The sequence below is a fragment of the Oxyura jamaicensis genome, chromosome 17, assembly GCF_011077185.1.
Source record: "Oxyura jamaicensis isolate SHBP4307 breed ruddy duck chromosome 17, BPBGC_Ojam_1.0, whole genome shotgun sequence".
Classification (NCBI taxonomy): Eukaryota; Metazoa; Chordata; class Aves; order Anseriformes; family Anatidae; genus Oxyura; species Oxyura jamaicensis.
In genome coordinates, this window is record NC_048909.1 from 2,653,663 (window position 1) to 2,669,178 (window position 15,516).

At 54.1% G+C, this 15,516-nt stretch overlaps 1 protein-coding gene across 1 annotated transcript in view; it reads right to left on the reverse strand.

Moving 5' to 3' along the window:
- The window catches only part of WHRN (whirlin), a 48,910-nt gene that overhangs the window by 21,184 nt on the left and 12,210 nt on the right, over positions 1-15,516 (reverse strand). Inside the window, 2 exon segments of the mRNA XM_035341883.1 lie at positions 3,038-3,163; positions 13,122-13,337. Of these exon segments, the coding sequence (XP_035197774.1) occupies positions 3,038-3,163; positions 13,122-13,337 (342 nt within the window).

Consider the following 15,516-nt stretch of genomic DNA (forward strand, 5'->3'; position numbering starts at 1 on the left):
GCTGAGCTCACCCTGAACAAAACCACAGTTTCTGTTTCAGAGAGCAACGCGTTACCTGGCGATCGCATTAAGCCATCAGTTCCCTCCTCGTGGCACCACATCCCTTCCACCGCCACCTGCAGTAGCACGGGGAGCTTGTGGATGCAGTCTACACCCGACTGTGCCTAACAGCAGGAATTAAAAGGCCTTTCTTTGTCTCCAAACCTCCAAGCGGTCCTAACTCTATAGCTTGCAGCATACACAACGCGGAGGGGAAGTGTGTGTGTGAGTATTTGCAATCACACAAAGCCTGATGTTCAGAAAAGCATCAGCCTGCTGGCGTGCACAGATCAGCAACTAGAAACCAGAACAGCAAGGAGTGCGGGATAAAGACCAAACAGGCAGAGGCTGCAGCGTGCAGCCAGTGCCGTGGTGCAGCCCCGCACACTGACCGCATGGCATGCAGCGTGCCGCCTGCCTGGAACTACGTGTACGTGTGATTTTGGTCTTGCCTTTGTGGCAGGCACAACAGGAGAGGTGGAGGGATGGCTGTGTGGTGCTGCTGTGACTTGTCTGCCTGCATCTCGCAGTCTGAGCTCACCGGCTGGCAGACAGAGCAGGAACGCAGCGACGCGCCCTGTGCGGCGGCGTTTGGGGCAATACAGAAGCACTGCACGTGAAACAAACGGAAACTACCTCGGGAAAACAGTGCGACTTTTTCCTTTTCCTGCCTTTAATCTTTCTGGCTTTTGGTGTTTGTGAGGTGGAGTCTGAGCTGTGGCACAGGGACAGGGGACAAGCAGGTTTGCTTCCAGACGGCTGCTCCCCTGGCTCCGCAAAGCCACATAAGCGACACACGTGCTCGTGCCAATCCCTCCCCCCAGCTCTTTAGGACAAAAAATTATCCCATGTTTCTCATCGTCTGTCCTGAAATCCTCGTGCCCCAAGCGCTGTCCCAGCTGCCCCTTGCCACCACCTTGTGTTCAACCAACAGCCCCGGGGGACAGCTGCATGCCGGGGCAGGGTGCAGGCAAGGTGCCAGCCCAGGGCAGAAACACAGATGCAGGGCAGGAGGGAGGTCTGCGGGGAGCCTGCAGCAGCAGCTTTCACTTCTTGCTGCCCTGCAAGGAGCACGGCCCTTCACGAGCGAGCTTCCACCTTCCACGAGCCCTCTCACACAGCCGCCAGCAGCACCCGCTCCTCCCAGGCTGTGTCTGCAGCACGGCGCTGGGGCACTGCTTTGAAGGACAGGTGAGCAGAAACACTGAGACGTCTCCTTGGGATGCCCCCACAGTGACCCTCTCACGCAGCAGGACCCCAAACCCCATTTCCTACAGCGGACCTGAGCCGTTAAGGCTCTGACCCAGACCTCCAAGTTCAGCATTTTCATTGTGTCAAAGAGCTGGCAGAGAGAAGCAGGAGCCTGGAGCAGACAGTTAAGTTCAGCAGTGCTCGGATCACCCCAGCAAAGGTCTCCCTCCTTCTCCCGTGTCTATAAAGGGGACCCTGGTGACCTCAGTGCCCAGACAGACACAACGCGTTTGTGCAAAGCTGCCTGAGGGACGGGATCCTGACTGTCCCAGCCCTCTCCACCACTGCCCACCCTCCTCACCCTAGCAGCCCTGGGGGCTGTAAGTGACTTTGTGAGGCTGCTGGGACAAAGCTGAAGGCTTAGCCCTAAACTGGCCAGGGTTGATCAAGGGAGAAAAGCATCGCTTCGCAATGCAGAGAGGGGATCCGAAGGGATTGCCCCTCGATGTTCCTCAGTCCAGCACCATTTCAGTGGACTGAGGGAGTTTAATATCCATCCAGTCTTGACTGACACGAGTAGCAGGGAAAGAGCTGGCTGTAAGAGCCCATGGGATTGCACTGGAGAGAGCAAAAAGCGCACAGTGTGATTGCAGGGAGCTGGGTCCGAGGAGAATAATGACAGAAAAGAACCTCTGAGTGGCAAAGTAAAATGCTACAGCCTGGAGAGTCTGAGTCCCCACCCACCAGCTGCATGAAGTCTAAGAGCATCTGAAGTCCAACAGCTCCCTTTTCAACTTCCTTTACTGGTCAATGCTGAAGAACAAATAAAAGTTTACCCCCAAACAGCCTGACCACACGCAAATGAGGTCCCAGGATGTCCCATCCTACGAGACCCGGTACAGCAGGAAGGATGGGGGAACTCCACGGTGATGTGTGTGCATTGTACATGGTGGGATTAAAAATAAAAAAATATGTAATAAAAAAGAGATGTTCCATCTCGCTTTAAAAGAGGTCCATGAAAAATCTGTAGCAAACTCTGGCCTAGAGCAGCCCAGCCCCAGAAGGGCCCAGACAACCCTTCAGGAACCTGTTTGAGCACAGAGGGAGCCTGCCATAACCGAAAGTCACACCAGGTTAGGCTGCTGATTGATCGGCTCTGCTCCAGCCCCGAGGGTGAACCTGCTGCTTCTGCTTGTAAAGACACGATCCTTGCAAACGACAACGCTGCGGGAGGAAAGTGGCACACACCTGTTCCCACTGCAGCGAGCCTGCCCTCCTCGCACGGCGGCAGCTAACCGCAGCCCCGCAGGCAGGCTCGGAGCTCCCTGTGCAGAACACAAGCTCCAAACTTAATGGGTTTGGATGCGAGGCATGAGGAGAGGGCACAGGTCCAGGAGCTTTAATGGAGAACTCTTCCCTGCCAGCTCAGGGAGGTGGCAGTGACTTTCTTTACCTGCTAGGTCTGTGCTGCAGCCTCAGGTACCTGCACCGAAACCCACCCCAGGCTGTCTCATGGGGGAGAAACCAGGCAGGCGGTGAGCTAAGGCAGAACATGGGTACAACCTACTCCACAGGCCGTAAGGCTGCACTTCTCTCTGCATGACAGCCTGACTCCCTCAAGCCTTAGTACCCAAAACGTGACACCAACCTGCCCTAAACATCACCTCCAGAAACACACCACTTACCTCTCCACTGACAGCCCCGCAGAGCAGGAGCAGCAGCAGCTGTGTGACAACAGAGCCTTGTTCCTGCAGCCCAGGAGCTGAAGCTCTCCTTCCCCCCCAGCCTGCCTTGGGGTCGCTCTTACCTTTAAGCCCGTGCTCTCTGCTTCGGAGCCTTTGTCCACACCGGTGATGTAGATGCCCAAGGAATATTCTGCCCCTCCTCGGATCATAAGCCCCAGGGACTTCCCTTCATTCAGGACCAGATTGACCTGCAGAGGAGGAGGAGCAGACACTGAGAGGTGTCCGGGAGCTGCACAAAAGCATCTCAGCTCCACGCTTCTGGCAGCGGCTGTGCCCCAGACAGAGCCCAAAGGCAGTGATATCCCACCCCCCTGCTGCAGCTGGCTCCTGTGGCTCCCCAGGCTTGTCCATCTCCCCACACCTAGAGAAACACTTGGGGTGGCTGTGGCTCAAAGGATGCTTTGGAGGCAAACGGGCCTGCAGGGAGGGCAATACTCTTTGTGCCACCAGGGGACGGCACGACCAGCCCCAGGACAACAGACAGGGTGACTCTTCCAGGGGACGTTTTCCAGCGGGTCGTGGAGAACTTGCAGCACCCATCATTTGGGTTTGTTTTGTCTTCTCCTGTCTTTCAGTGATTCAGGGGCTTAAATGGGGCGGATGTGCTGGTCGTGCTGGGAAGGCGTGGAGGACGGCAGCTCTCCGAAAACTTGGAAGAGAAGAGAAAGAAGGTGGAAAGGCCCAGGTGACAAATCCAGCAGTGAAGCACTGCAATGGCAGGAGGTTAACATGAAGGAGGCACGAGACAGCCCTTGTGGAGCAGCAATGTTACTCCTGGAGGGATCTGGGACCCAGGGAAGGAGACACAGCTCAGCCAGGGACCAAGGCTGCTCTGCGGGCTGGAGCCCAGCTGGGGGATCAGCCGGACAGGGCACTGACACTGCTCTGCTGGATGCTGCTTTTCTCCTCCCATCTATTCTACAGGAAACCAGCCCTTAGCGTTAAGGACTAAAAACATCAACCAAAAAACAAGCTCTTGGTTTTACTTATGGCAAACACCTTTCACATCCAGGAGCAGCTCTCTTAGCTGAGACAAAACCCCAAAGCACCGCTGACACTGATGCAGCGGTGCCAGTTGTCGCTGGCTGTGAATTCCCCCTCGCCCTGCCCGTGCCCTGTGCAAACACGATTACGCAGTAACTACCCACAGCCATCCTGGCTGGGAAACGGCCCAGCTCGACATTTCTGCTCTTCTCTTACACAACACGACTGCAAGGGGCTGCCCCAGGCGCTCTCTGCCCGAAGGGAGTGCAGAGAACAAGCAACAGAAAAACTGCTCCAGTGAGGACATGTTGGGACTGCTTTACCAAGGAACACCATGGAGGAAGGGAAGAGCTGCTCTAACCCCAACACATCCTGCTGCCTGCCCCTGTAAAGGACCTTGGGGCTTGCAGAAGACCCCAGTGGCACTCCTGTAGCTCATGCCTGCAGCAGGGGCAGCACCCAACTCTCCCCATCAGAGGGGCAGGCACCAACCACTGCCACAAAGTTAAATTCCCCTCCAAATCTGGCCCTGCCTGTACCCTGTGTTGTTCCGCTCCCAAACCCCAGCTCAGGCTCAGGACCTGAGTGGAAATGTGATGTGCAGGTACTGACTGGGGACACCCAAACACCCAGTCACCGCTGGAGCCACCAGCACACCGTCGTGTACCTGAAGCCTCGCTCCTGCAGGTACCCGTGGTCCCCTCCATCTCACTGCTAAACCACCAGGACACGTCGCCCGTCCTCAGAGCATCCTGCACAGAAGGCATTCAGGAACCCTCTGCACATGCCTGATTCTCTCTCATTAATAACGCTAGGGCAGATGTTCCACCTATCCCGCTCAGGACACCAGCACAAACCACAACAGATGCTCAGCGCTTTCTGCAGCACCCCGACAGCAGCAGCACCGTGCAGCACCCGAGCCGCCGTCGCCGATGCTGCAGGGGTCCCAAAGCCACTGGCACCGCCGGCTGCCCGCCTCCCACCTCCCCTGCCCGCAGGGCCTGGTGGTGGGTGAAGGTTCAGGTGAGAATTCAGAGGGGATGAGCTGTGTTTAGCACCCGTGGGGGCTTTCAATTTAAAACGGCCTTTGTGCAGTCACCGCGTGACATTTTCTAAATTAATAACTCCAGGTTGGTGGTGGTTATTTTTTTCCCCTCTTTTGTCCCAAGTTTCCAACCGATTCTGGAGAAAAGCAGACAGCAGGAATAAAAACAAATGAGAAAAGCCAAGACGCATTTCATACTGGCAGAAACAACCAGAACCAGGCCTGCTTGTGAACAGGCTTTTATATTTAAACTCTTCATCCCGGTCAAATCAAAAGCTTGCACATTTACCTGGATGGGAAAGTCATTTCCAGCTTCAGTTCATTAATTAACCTGCCTTTCTGGAGGACACCACATGATGCAGAGAATTCAGCCCAGTGTTAAGGAGACTGGCAATGAAAACCCTTTTTATCTGGGTGGTAAAGCAGGACAGAAGCCTGCCTAGGGACCCACAGAGAGTAGGGACTGCAAAATTGTGTACTTTATGGCATGGATGCCAAAACAGTCCCTGCTTTTCCATGCTGAGATCACAGCTGGCTGGAAACTCCACTAATGCCTCATCAACTTGTGCTTCATGGGTCTGTGGGCCAAAGCTGGGGTGATCCCACAAAGACGCCACCGCGGCTCTCAGCACGGCACCCGCTGCTCGCGCTCCGCGAACGGCTGTGCCTCGGAAAGCGAGGGGCAGGAGCTGTGAGAAGTTATCCACCTGGATCGCCGCCCTCGTCTGGGGCTGCACAGAGCTGAAATCCCCTGGGTTAATCCCTCACCTGCTTTGCAGCGCACAAATTGCTGGAAACAATTTTAGGACTGAAGCATTATAAAGGAACCAGAAAGACACCGTCATGCTCCAGGCTGGAGAGGAAAGCTGGCAGACAACCTACCCAGCAGAGCGTTGGCCTGTCAAAATCAAGGGCAGTTCAACTTTTTTTTTTTTTTTTTTTTTTTTTTTACGTGAAAATGTTGCTCTGATAGACCCAGTACATTACAGAAGTTTCACTGTGCTTTTTTAAACCAGAAGAACATTAAACTTGTCCAAAATCTTTCTCTTCTCTCGCTAACAACATTCAGGGTTTCCCCCCTACTAGCATTTCTTCACCACACCATTGCCACGTTTCAAAAATTCCCCAACTTTGATAAAAATACATGTAGCAGCAAAGCACACAAAACCACAGATCGGGGTGAAAATAGCCTGGTACTGGCCACACTCCCCCTCCACGCATCCCTGAACAACAAATAAATCTGCCAGCACTGCGCTAAGGCTAGCAACACAAGCAGTAGCTCCGTATCAAGACATTTACGTGTCCTTTTAACACTGCCCGAGGGATTTGGAAGCTCATCTCCCCACCCCAGTATCATCGGATTGAGTAAGAGATACTTCTTCAAAGCCAGGGTGGTGCTGTGAGAGCTAGCTTATGTTCACACACGTACCAGGAGAATCTAGTCTTCAGGAAGCAGCAAGTGGAAAGCAATGAATACAGCCCCGAGCTATAAAGGTCTGAAAGACCCTCCCCTCCCTGCAAGCTCCAGCGGTGTGGTTAAAAAAAAAAAAAAAAAAAGCACTACTTAAAAATGTTACTGCTGGCAATCCCTGCAAGTTGGGTTTTGAAGGCTTAATTGCATTTCTTAATCAACAACTACCTACGCCTCTCCAAATAAACACTGCAGAAATTGCAAGAGAACCTCAGGCTGCAGGGAAAGCATCACAACAGCAGGGGCTGGAGGAAAAAACAACTCTGAGAGCGTTTGGCTTATTGACAAATGGCAGATTTAGGGAACAGCCGAGAAATGAAGCGAGCACACACAGGCAGAAGGCTCGGTTTGATCAGACAGAGGATGGGCGAGGGAGGCAGGAAGGAGGCGCGGGGAGATGGTGCTCCAGGAGCCAAACCCAGCGAAAAGCCGATTGCTGGGATGAAGCCCCTGTCCCCGCTCAGGGGCTTAGGGATAAGGGGGGAGGCAGTTTGCAGAGTTTCTCAAGGATCTGCTGCCTCCAGGAGGCTGTCTGCAGGGACGGGGTCTGCCACAGAGACGCTGTGAGGCTGCTGCTGGGGTTGGCATCGTCACACCGGCTTGCCCAGACATGGGACTGTCCCCAGCCATTGTGATGCCCTTCGAGGACACCTCTCCAGCTCCTCAAGCCCATGCTGCAAGCACGGCCATGGGGTGGGATAGAGACTGTGGCACAGCCGTGGAGCATGGTCCAAGCCATGCTGTCCCTGTGGCTACACAGCACCCACCTTCTCGTCTGTGCCTTGCCAAGGGCCGAGGCCAGCCCCAAGCTACCCCTGCACGTACAATGAGACATTTGGAAGGTCAGGGCCACAATTTTAATCTCAATTTCAGCACTGAAACATCTACCTTCTCCTGCTGCAGGAAATTAAGAGAAAAAAAAAAAAAAAAAAAAAAAACAATCACTAAGGCGTTTGCTCTGAGTTGATTCTTGCATGGGATTTCTTTTCTCCTGGTTTATGAAATTACCTGTTGACAGATTCAATTTTACCATTAGAAAAAGCACTTTCAGACAAGAATTGCTCTGCATCGGTACAATTCAGCGCACAGCTGCGTGACAGACTGAGGAGGTTCTACCCGTGCCGACAGCTATTTCCATGCCATTACTGCTAACACACGACAAAAACAACACTTAAGGGGGCTCGCAGGGCTCATCTCCCCTCCTGCTTACGGAGGGAACCCCACCGGCTCATGTCTGGACACCGTGCCGAGGTGCGAGTCCACCTCCTGCGGCTGAGTGGTGACACCCGGCGCAGGGGGACGGGCAGGCCGCAACAGCAGCACCACACGTTAGTCTCCAGGCTGGGCCATCCACCCAGCTGCTGTTGAGCTCTGCTGGGACCTGTAGTCCCCATGGTTCTGGGAACAAACATCACTTTTGGGTGTTGTTTCTGCTTAAAGTACCTATAGCAAAGGACAGCACCACCGTAATGGGTTGACCTGAGGGCCGTGCTGAGGTGAGGCCTGCTAGGGCAGTGTGGCTCAAGGCAGGGAGATAACTTTTAACCCCAGAGAACAAGGGACCAGCCACCCATGGCACACACTCCAATCTCCACAGAAAACCTGCAGGCAGGTGAGGAGGTGACCACGAGTCAGCAAGTAGCCTGGGCAGGCCTCTAGCCACAAACCCAGCAAGGTCAGAGCAGGCAAACAGCAGGAGACACGGCGAGCCGTGCCGCTCCATGCTGAAAACATCATCACAACCCAAGAGAAAGAAATCTCTCCTGCATCTCTTATCCTTCATGCTCAAATAGTCACCATTAGCCTCCTGAAATCATTCAAGCCGCGCAATGTTATCACAGATGTATTTTTTTGTTGTTGTTTTTTGATTTTTTTTGGTTACGAACATAGCTACTTTTGAATACAAAATTGCCTGGAGGCAAAGAGACTTTCTCATTCTCTTCTTTGAGTATATTTTTCTTTCTTCTGCTGCACCAAAAGCATAAAGGAATAAGCAGCTCCCCTGGCAATCAGCACATTAGAGCAACAATTCAGCTGATGAAATGGCATTTCTCGGGGAATTAGCAGTGCAACACTTGCAGAGCATTTCGTCTTCCTCCCAGCCCAGCAGCACCTATGAGTTTTTGCTGGCTGATGGTTTCTAAAGTGCTTTTAATGAAATAAGCTGTTGATCCCAGAAGTGCATCAATGACAATTCACAACATAAGTGGTCTTTGCTGTTGTCAAAATCCCAACGGTTTGAGCCTGAACAGATCATAAGCATTAACCTGCTCTGAAATGTGGGGTGACCACTGCAAGCAGGTCCCACCTCCCCAGCAAGGAGCTTGCTTCCTCTGTTGGGGTGCTGCAGGGGGACTGTGTCCTGCTGCTCTGTCTGTCCTGAAGACAGACAGCTCCAGGAACGTCCCCTGAGCTCTGCAGCACTGCAAGCTCTTCATTTCAAACTAGCTACTGCCTGCCATCCCAGGCTACTTCACCTAAGGGGAAGATGTGCACAGGGTGCACAACAAACCCACTCATTCTGGCTGCAGGGAAGGCTGCCTGTTTGTGACCACAGGAAACTAGTAATAGGGAAAACTTGGAAATACAGCCATCCCTTCAACCTGGCACAGACAACATGAACACGGACAGCATCAAGATTTGCAACAACTTGTGCAACCACACGTACATACGTGCCAGCACCTCCTTCATCCCTCCATTCCCATTAGCTCTTGCACCCCTTGTGCCTTCTCCTGAGATATTATTCATACTAGGTCAGGTCTACTCTGAGCGACTGATCCAGGTCTTAGCATCCACCTCCTGCTTGTCCATGCAGAATAGCTCCTGACCCAAGCTGCGTTTTGGCCCAGAACCCCTGCCTGGAAAAGAGGGTGAAAGCAAAGTCAGAGGAGAGCCCACTGGTAGCTTCCCAAATCCCCACAACAGTTTCTTTCATAGCCAAAAGCAAAGGAACCCCAGAGTCCATACACAAATCCAAAGCTAATGGCAAGCAAAGCACCAGCAGTGCTGGCTGCCTTCTGTGCTGAACCTGCGCTGCAGCCGAGCTCCCCGAGGAGGTGAGCCTGCCGGTGAGCTGAAACCCCGCCGACCTGGCCGCACACCGCTGCAGCCCATCTGCTCCGTGCCCCCATCCACCGCCGGGTGCCGCCGCGGGATGGCAGGCAGCCACGCGCCCGTCCCTCCGCCGCCAGACAGATCGCTTACGCTGTCACACGCACGCCAACAGCAGCGGTTTCCATTTCAAGGCTTTTGATAATGAATGCTTCTGCCTGCAGATAAGCAAACTTGTTAAACTACACGACAAAACCCATCCTTTCAGCAGGAACAGCAGTGCTGGGGAGAAAGGTAGCCAGACAGGGATATCTCTATTGCCTGGTGAATGCAGGATGCCTCCACCAACCTCGAATTTAACCTTGCAAAAGCTGGAAGCATCTCCTTAACCATGGCAGCACTGCAGGTTTACTGACCTGTAGCAAAGCATTAACAAAATTCCTGGTTTACAGCCTCCTGCTGTAGGGCTGAAGCCTGATCTCTGCCCATTTTCTCAAACAGTGCCTGCTAGAACGCTTTTGTGTATGTGTTCCAGGACATCCAGATCGATTAGCAACAGGAGAGGGGGGGGTGGAAAAAAACACTAATCCCCAGCCTTTCCCTTAGGATGCAAAGCCATCCAGAAATCAAACAGCCCTCAGGGATACCCGTCAATTCCAGCTGACTGGGCTGAATTAACCAGGAATACGTTGCATTTATTTGCATGATATTTGTGAACAGAACAACCCCATTTATAACAGCAATATATAAACAAACACAAGTGGAAAAGGAAAAAGCCAGAGGCAGACTGCTCCTCTGTTCTGGGGCGTGTTCTCATCTCTCAGTGGTGCACAGAAATGGCAGGACAAAACAACTCTGTAAATTCATGCCCTGAAGCACATGTTCAGACCAATAATGTGCAGTCACACCAAACAACCCCTCTCAAAGCCACCAGCCAGTTTGGGCTCTCCTTGCTGCCCGCCAGCCTTTGATCGCGGTGGGGCTTGCTTTCACTGCCCCACATCATGTCTGGAGGAGCCAAGGGCCAGGCGCAAGCTGCGTTGGGCTCCCAGCACTGGAACACCACACAGCCCACAGCTGCCGGTAAAAGGGGGTTTCGTGGCCAGCAGGGCCCAGGGGTCGGATGGGAACAGCAGTGGCAGCTGGGACATACCCCAGAGAAGCGATGCCAGAAGGTGGAGTAGTGCCTGCTCTCACGGTCCAGCACTGCCCTCTGTATCAGCTCTTTACAAACCCATTTCTGTGAGCTTCAAACATTTTCTGCAATTGCAATTGACTCTTCCCCAGTTAATAGAGGGGTACTCATGCCCTGCCGTGGGATCAATGCGTGATCCTCCATTAGAAGGAGTCAAAGGGCTGTCCGCCTGCCCAGCCTGCAGGAGGGCAGCGCCAGGGAATGGAAGAACAAGCACAAATTTGGGAAAAGCCAGGCATACAGCAAGGCTCTTCACTTCTCACGGCTCAGCAAAGAGCTGCTGAAGGCACCGTGCCATGAGCTGGGAGCACCATGAGGCCTGGGCATTGCGCCCAAGGCTGGCAGATCTCCCCGGTACTCTGTAAGTGCAGCGCTGCCACAAAATGGCATCAGAGTAATGGCACCAGAGCACAGCTCAGAGCGAGGACAGCCTCTCCTACACAGCGAGGTCCTGCAGCCAGGCTGAGGCCAGGATAGTGCCACACTTGGGAGCTGGGGGGGCCTTGCACCTTGGGAGCGAGTTTGGGCAACAGCATCCAAGCCATGGATGCTCTTAGAAGTTTAATGTGGCCTTCATTCAATTCGGTTTGAATTCCCTTCCAAAGCAAATGAAGCTACGGCAATAAAGGCTGGTTTAAGTTTGCAAAGGTCACTCATTTTCTTGTGCACCCCCAGGATACAGCTCTGTCGAGCTTGGGACCAGAGCAGCAGGGAGGAGGGTGCTCTGGTCCGATGGCAGCCCATGCAGCAGCCACGCTGCCAGAGAGCCCCACAGCACCCGCAGCACATCTCCCTGGAGATCAGATGCCTGGGAAGGGACTCACACAGCTGCAGGCTTCTGAGCATCTCATGTTGTTACACAGCAAGCAATAAAGGAACGATGTGTAGAAACACCTCCTACCGGCAGCTTCAAAGAGCCTCTGTGTGCTCTGCAGGGGCTGTATCAAGGTGACACGGAGTGGTAGGGGCTGGAGGACACCAGCAAGCCAGCAGCAGTTTCTCTTCTTAAAGTAAAAATAATGTGCCGTCTCCCTTGTGGCCCACATGAATATTGCATCAGCAAACTGCCTCATCCTGAATTAGATTTTTCCCTCTCTGGCTGAGTTGGGAGGCCCCAACTTACAGCTTTCCGGGCTGAGCTCAGGATATTCGGGGCACACAATCAAAGCGCCAGGGGCAGCCAGAGTGATCTCAGGATAACCAGAAGGAGATATGTGGAGGCTCCAGGTAACTCCATGCCTTTGGGCAGCATTCACTCCTGGGACAGTACCTGGATATCCCGAGAACACAAGAGACAATACCATCTGCTGGCACGGGACAAACAGGTTCCCTATCCATCACTGCTGAGAGCAGCAGCTGCCCCTCCAGCCTAAGCCCCATTGCGAGGACATCAAAGCGCTGTTCCTCTGCATCTGCAACGAGTCTCAAGGTCTCTCTGTGCACAAGAAGCACAAAGTAGAAGAAAACTAAATCCCTGAGATGAGATACTGAACAGTGAACACAGAGTCAGGTGCCTTCATTTATCATACAGCCTGTCTCAAGGGATGATGGGCTCATCGTCAGAGAAGAGGACTGGGAATGAGACACGCTGATACGTGTTCTGTTCTGCCACAGGCCCCGCTGCAGTGGGCCACCACTGGCCAGACCCTGCCAGTTCCCCTGGGCACCAGTATGAAAACCCTTGGTATGACAACCATTCCCTTCCTGCTCTGCTTCCCCTTGCCAGGGCTTTGCACAGGCACTGCCCAGGCCCCTGCTGGCTCTGCTCACCTTTCCCCAAGCAGAAAAAAAAAAAAAAAAAACAAAAAAAAAACCATGTTTTATTTCATAGCCTTTTTTTTTTTTTTTTTTAACTTAGGCAAAATTGCCAAGACACCCAAGGAAGCTTGATGGAAATGCCCAAGGGAAGACGTGAAAGGCTAGCAGAAGGGCAGCGGCACACGTTGGGATCCAGCCCTCCGCACCCACAGGCCCTCCCGACCAGGACAGAGGGTCAGTCTCCCACCGACCCTATCAGCACCTCCAGCCAAAACAACAACCTGCTTGGGAAAAGCCTTACAAGCAATTTCTCATTTGACTGCCCTGACAGCACTCTCACTGCCAGACAAGTCTGTGTCTGGATGGCATGTCGTGTCCAGCTCAGGAAGGATTACGGGCTCAAGTTGCGCTTGCATCAGACGGGACCAAAACCAGTCTGTCTTGCCTCACACAACTCCAAAGGAACCTGAAGGAAAACTACAGACCCAGGGAAGAAAACAGGACATAGTGTATCCTGCCAGACAGGCCACCCTGAAGGAAGCCAGGATATGAGAAGGAAAATCTGCAAAAGCCACGAAGAGGCTGGCACTCACAGGTACCTGCGGATGGGCCCGCAGGGCTGTGGCTGCCTCCCCCGCTCACCTTTTTCTCATCGCCCTCCTGCAGGAGCTGGAGGTGGCTCCTCTTCTCGCTGTCCTTGCGCAGCGAGCTGTTCTGGTGGTGCGGCAGGCCCAGCGGCGGGGACACGCTGCGGCCCTGCGGGTCCACCCAGGTGTAGATGTGGTTGGTGACATAGCCCCCGGGGATGCGGCCCACCGAGTGCACGGACAGGTTCAGCTTCTTGCAGCCTTTCAGGACCTGGAAGACAAGCCAAAGACGAGGGGGTTAATGCCCAGGGAGGCGCAGGACGACCTTTTTTGCCTCAGGAGCAGGCACCGCTCGACAACACGCCCAGAAATTCCGCCTCTGTTGCCATTTCGTTACCAGCTGCCCTCCCAGCACAAGCAGCCAGTTAATGAGTATGCTCATTAACTAATACATAAATCTGTTTAAGACAGCACGTGCCAAGATGGCCTTGAGATCCAGATAAGGCCATTTGCAATTGCTCCTGCAACTCCCCAGCTTCCACCGCGAGGAGCTGACAAAGCTTTTATCAAAACACCATTAACGTTACAGGAGTCCTCCCCGGGGACGGCTCTAAGTGCTGATCCCTTCTGAGGCCTCAGGAACGTCAGCACTCAGGACCTGCTCTCATAAAGGAGCTGCTTTGTTTTCTTCCATACGTCCTTTCGATGAGGTGCCCCCGCAAGGTCTCCCCTCCCCACTGAGCAGAGGCTGCCGAGCAAAGATTGTGATGAGGAAGAACAAATGCCGGCAGCTCTTGGGGAAGGAGTAATATCGTCAGTAACGCCGGGCTGGCCGGGTCCCAGCTCTGACCTGGCAAGGCTCCTGGTCCTCCCTGCCAGAGCGAGAGGGGATCCAGCTCGCCCATTCCCCGTTCAGCATCTCCGTCCCGCACAGCAGGTTGGCTGCCGGTCGGTCACACGCTCCCAAGGTCACCGCGTGCCTGGAGACCTGAAGCGAGGACCATGAAACCAGCAGCCCCGGCAGGACAAGCACAGAGAGCTACAACAGCCCGGGCTGCTTGCTGAGCTGCGCCCCGTCCCTTTAGTTCTCCCAGACCCTCTAAAATGCAGCCAGTGGTGCTGCATCGTCCCGTGGCAAACTCGTTGTGCACCTCCCAGGCTACCCAGAGCAGCAAGCTCTGCCACAGGTAGGTCAGCCCTTCTGAAGCAGGCAGAGAGCTTTAGCTAACTGATACGCACAACCAATTAATCGGTCTTTCCAAAATAAGCAAACCAGGAGACAAATCACTCCTTGTTGTTTCATCCTGTCCTGCCAGGGGTACCACGGCTGTGTCCCTGCACTTTTACACCTTGCTTCTCGCCGTGCCAGTAGCAAGCACCAGGTTCCTCAGCCCCACCTCTGTGCTGGGGACTTGTCCCAGCCCTGCCACCAGCCGTCACCCTGTCCCAGCAAGCTCACAGGGGCCAGGCTGGCTGGCTGAGAGCACAGCAGCATGCTCCAGTGCTTCAGGGCACAGCTCAGTTTCCCAGCCCAAAGCCCCGCACACAGCCCTAGGACACTGCACCCATGAGCTGGGGGTGGCAGGGTGGTTCTCACCTGCCCTACAGCCACCAGTGCAGTGTGATCCCCACTTTCTTGGGGAGCTGCACTCCATCTCCTGTCTCATTGTTCCTTCATTCAGACTGGAGGCATTTCTATGAAATCCTCTTTTAAGTCTAAGTAACGCTGTTTACTCAGCAAACAACGATCAGACCAAACGCACAGGGTGACCAAGCCACGTCCCGAGGGACACGGGGTCTGGTCCCTGCTCCACCCAGAAACACTGGGTGACCCCGTCCGCTGATGCCCATGCTCCCTCCCTTCTGCCCCCCTAAATGAAAGAGGGGGCCCTGGGTGCTCTGACTGGGGGCACTCCTCACCCGGGTGTTCACACAGCGCCCCAAAGCCAGCAGCCGAACGTCGGTGCAATTGAAGTAAGGAGTGAATGGAAATATCTCGAGAGCTGTGCCAGGCCAGGTGCACACCCGAGCTGCTCTCCTCTTCCTCCTGCACTTGCTGCCACCCTACGTGGGTCTCTGGGACTGCCACAGAGACCCTATTTCTTCCCTTCCTCAGAGCACCCCTCCTGGCGATGACACAGGAATCAAAAATGACCCCAGGGTTTGCACCACGCAGCACAGACACCAGGCATGGAAGCAGCCAGCAGGCACCGGCAGGGCTCAGCACCAGGACGTGTCCCCAGCCCCAGGAGATCCCGCCCTGCCTGTGCTAAGTGTCATCCAGCAACAGCGCAGGGGCAGCAGGGCTGTTCTCTGCAGACACAGCTAACTTTACCATGATGAGAGGCCAGAAATTTACAAGGCACTTTTTATGTTTCTCTGCAGTTCCCTTGACAAGGCCACCAGGAGACAGGATCGCTGTCAGCGGGGAGATGTTTTACGCCCACGGG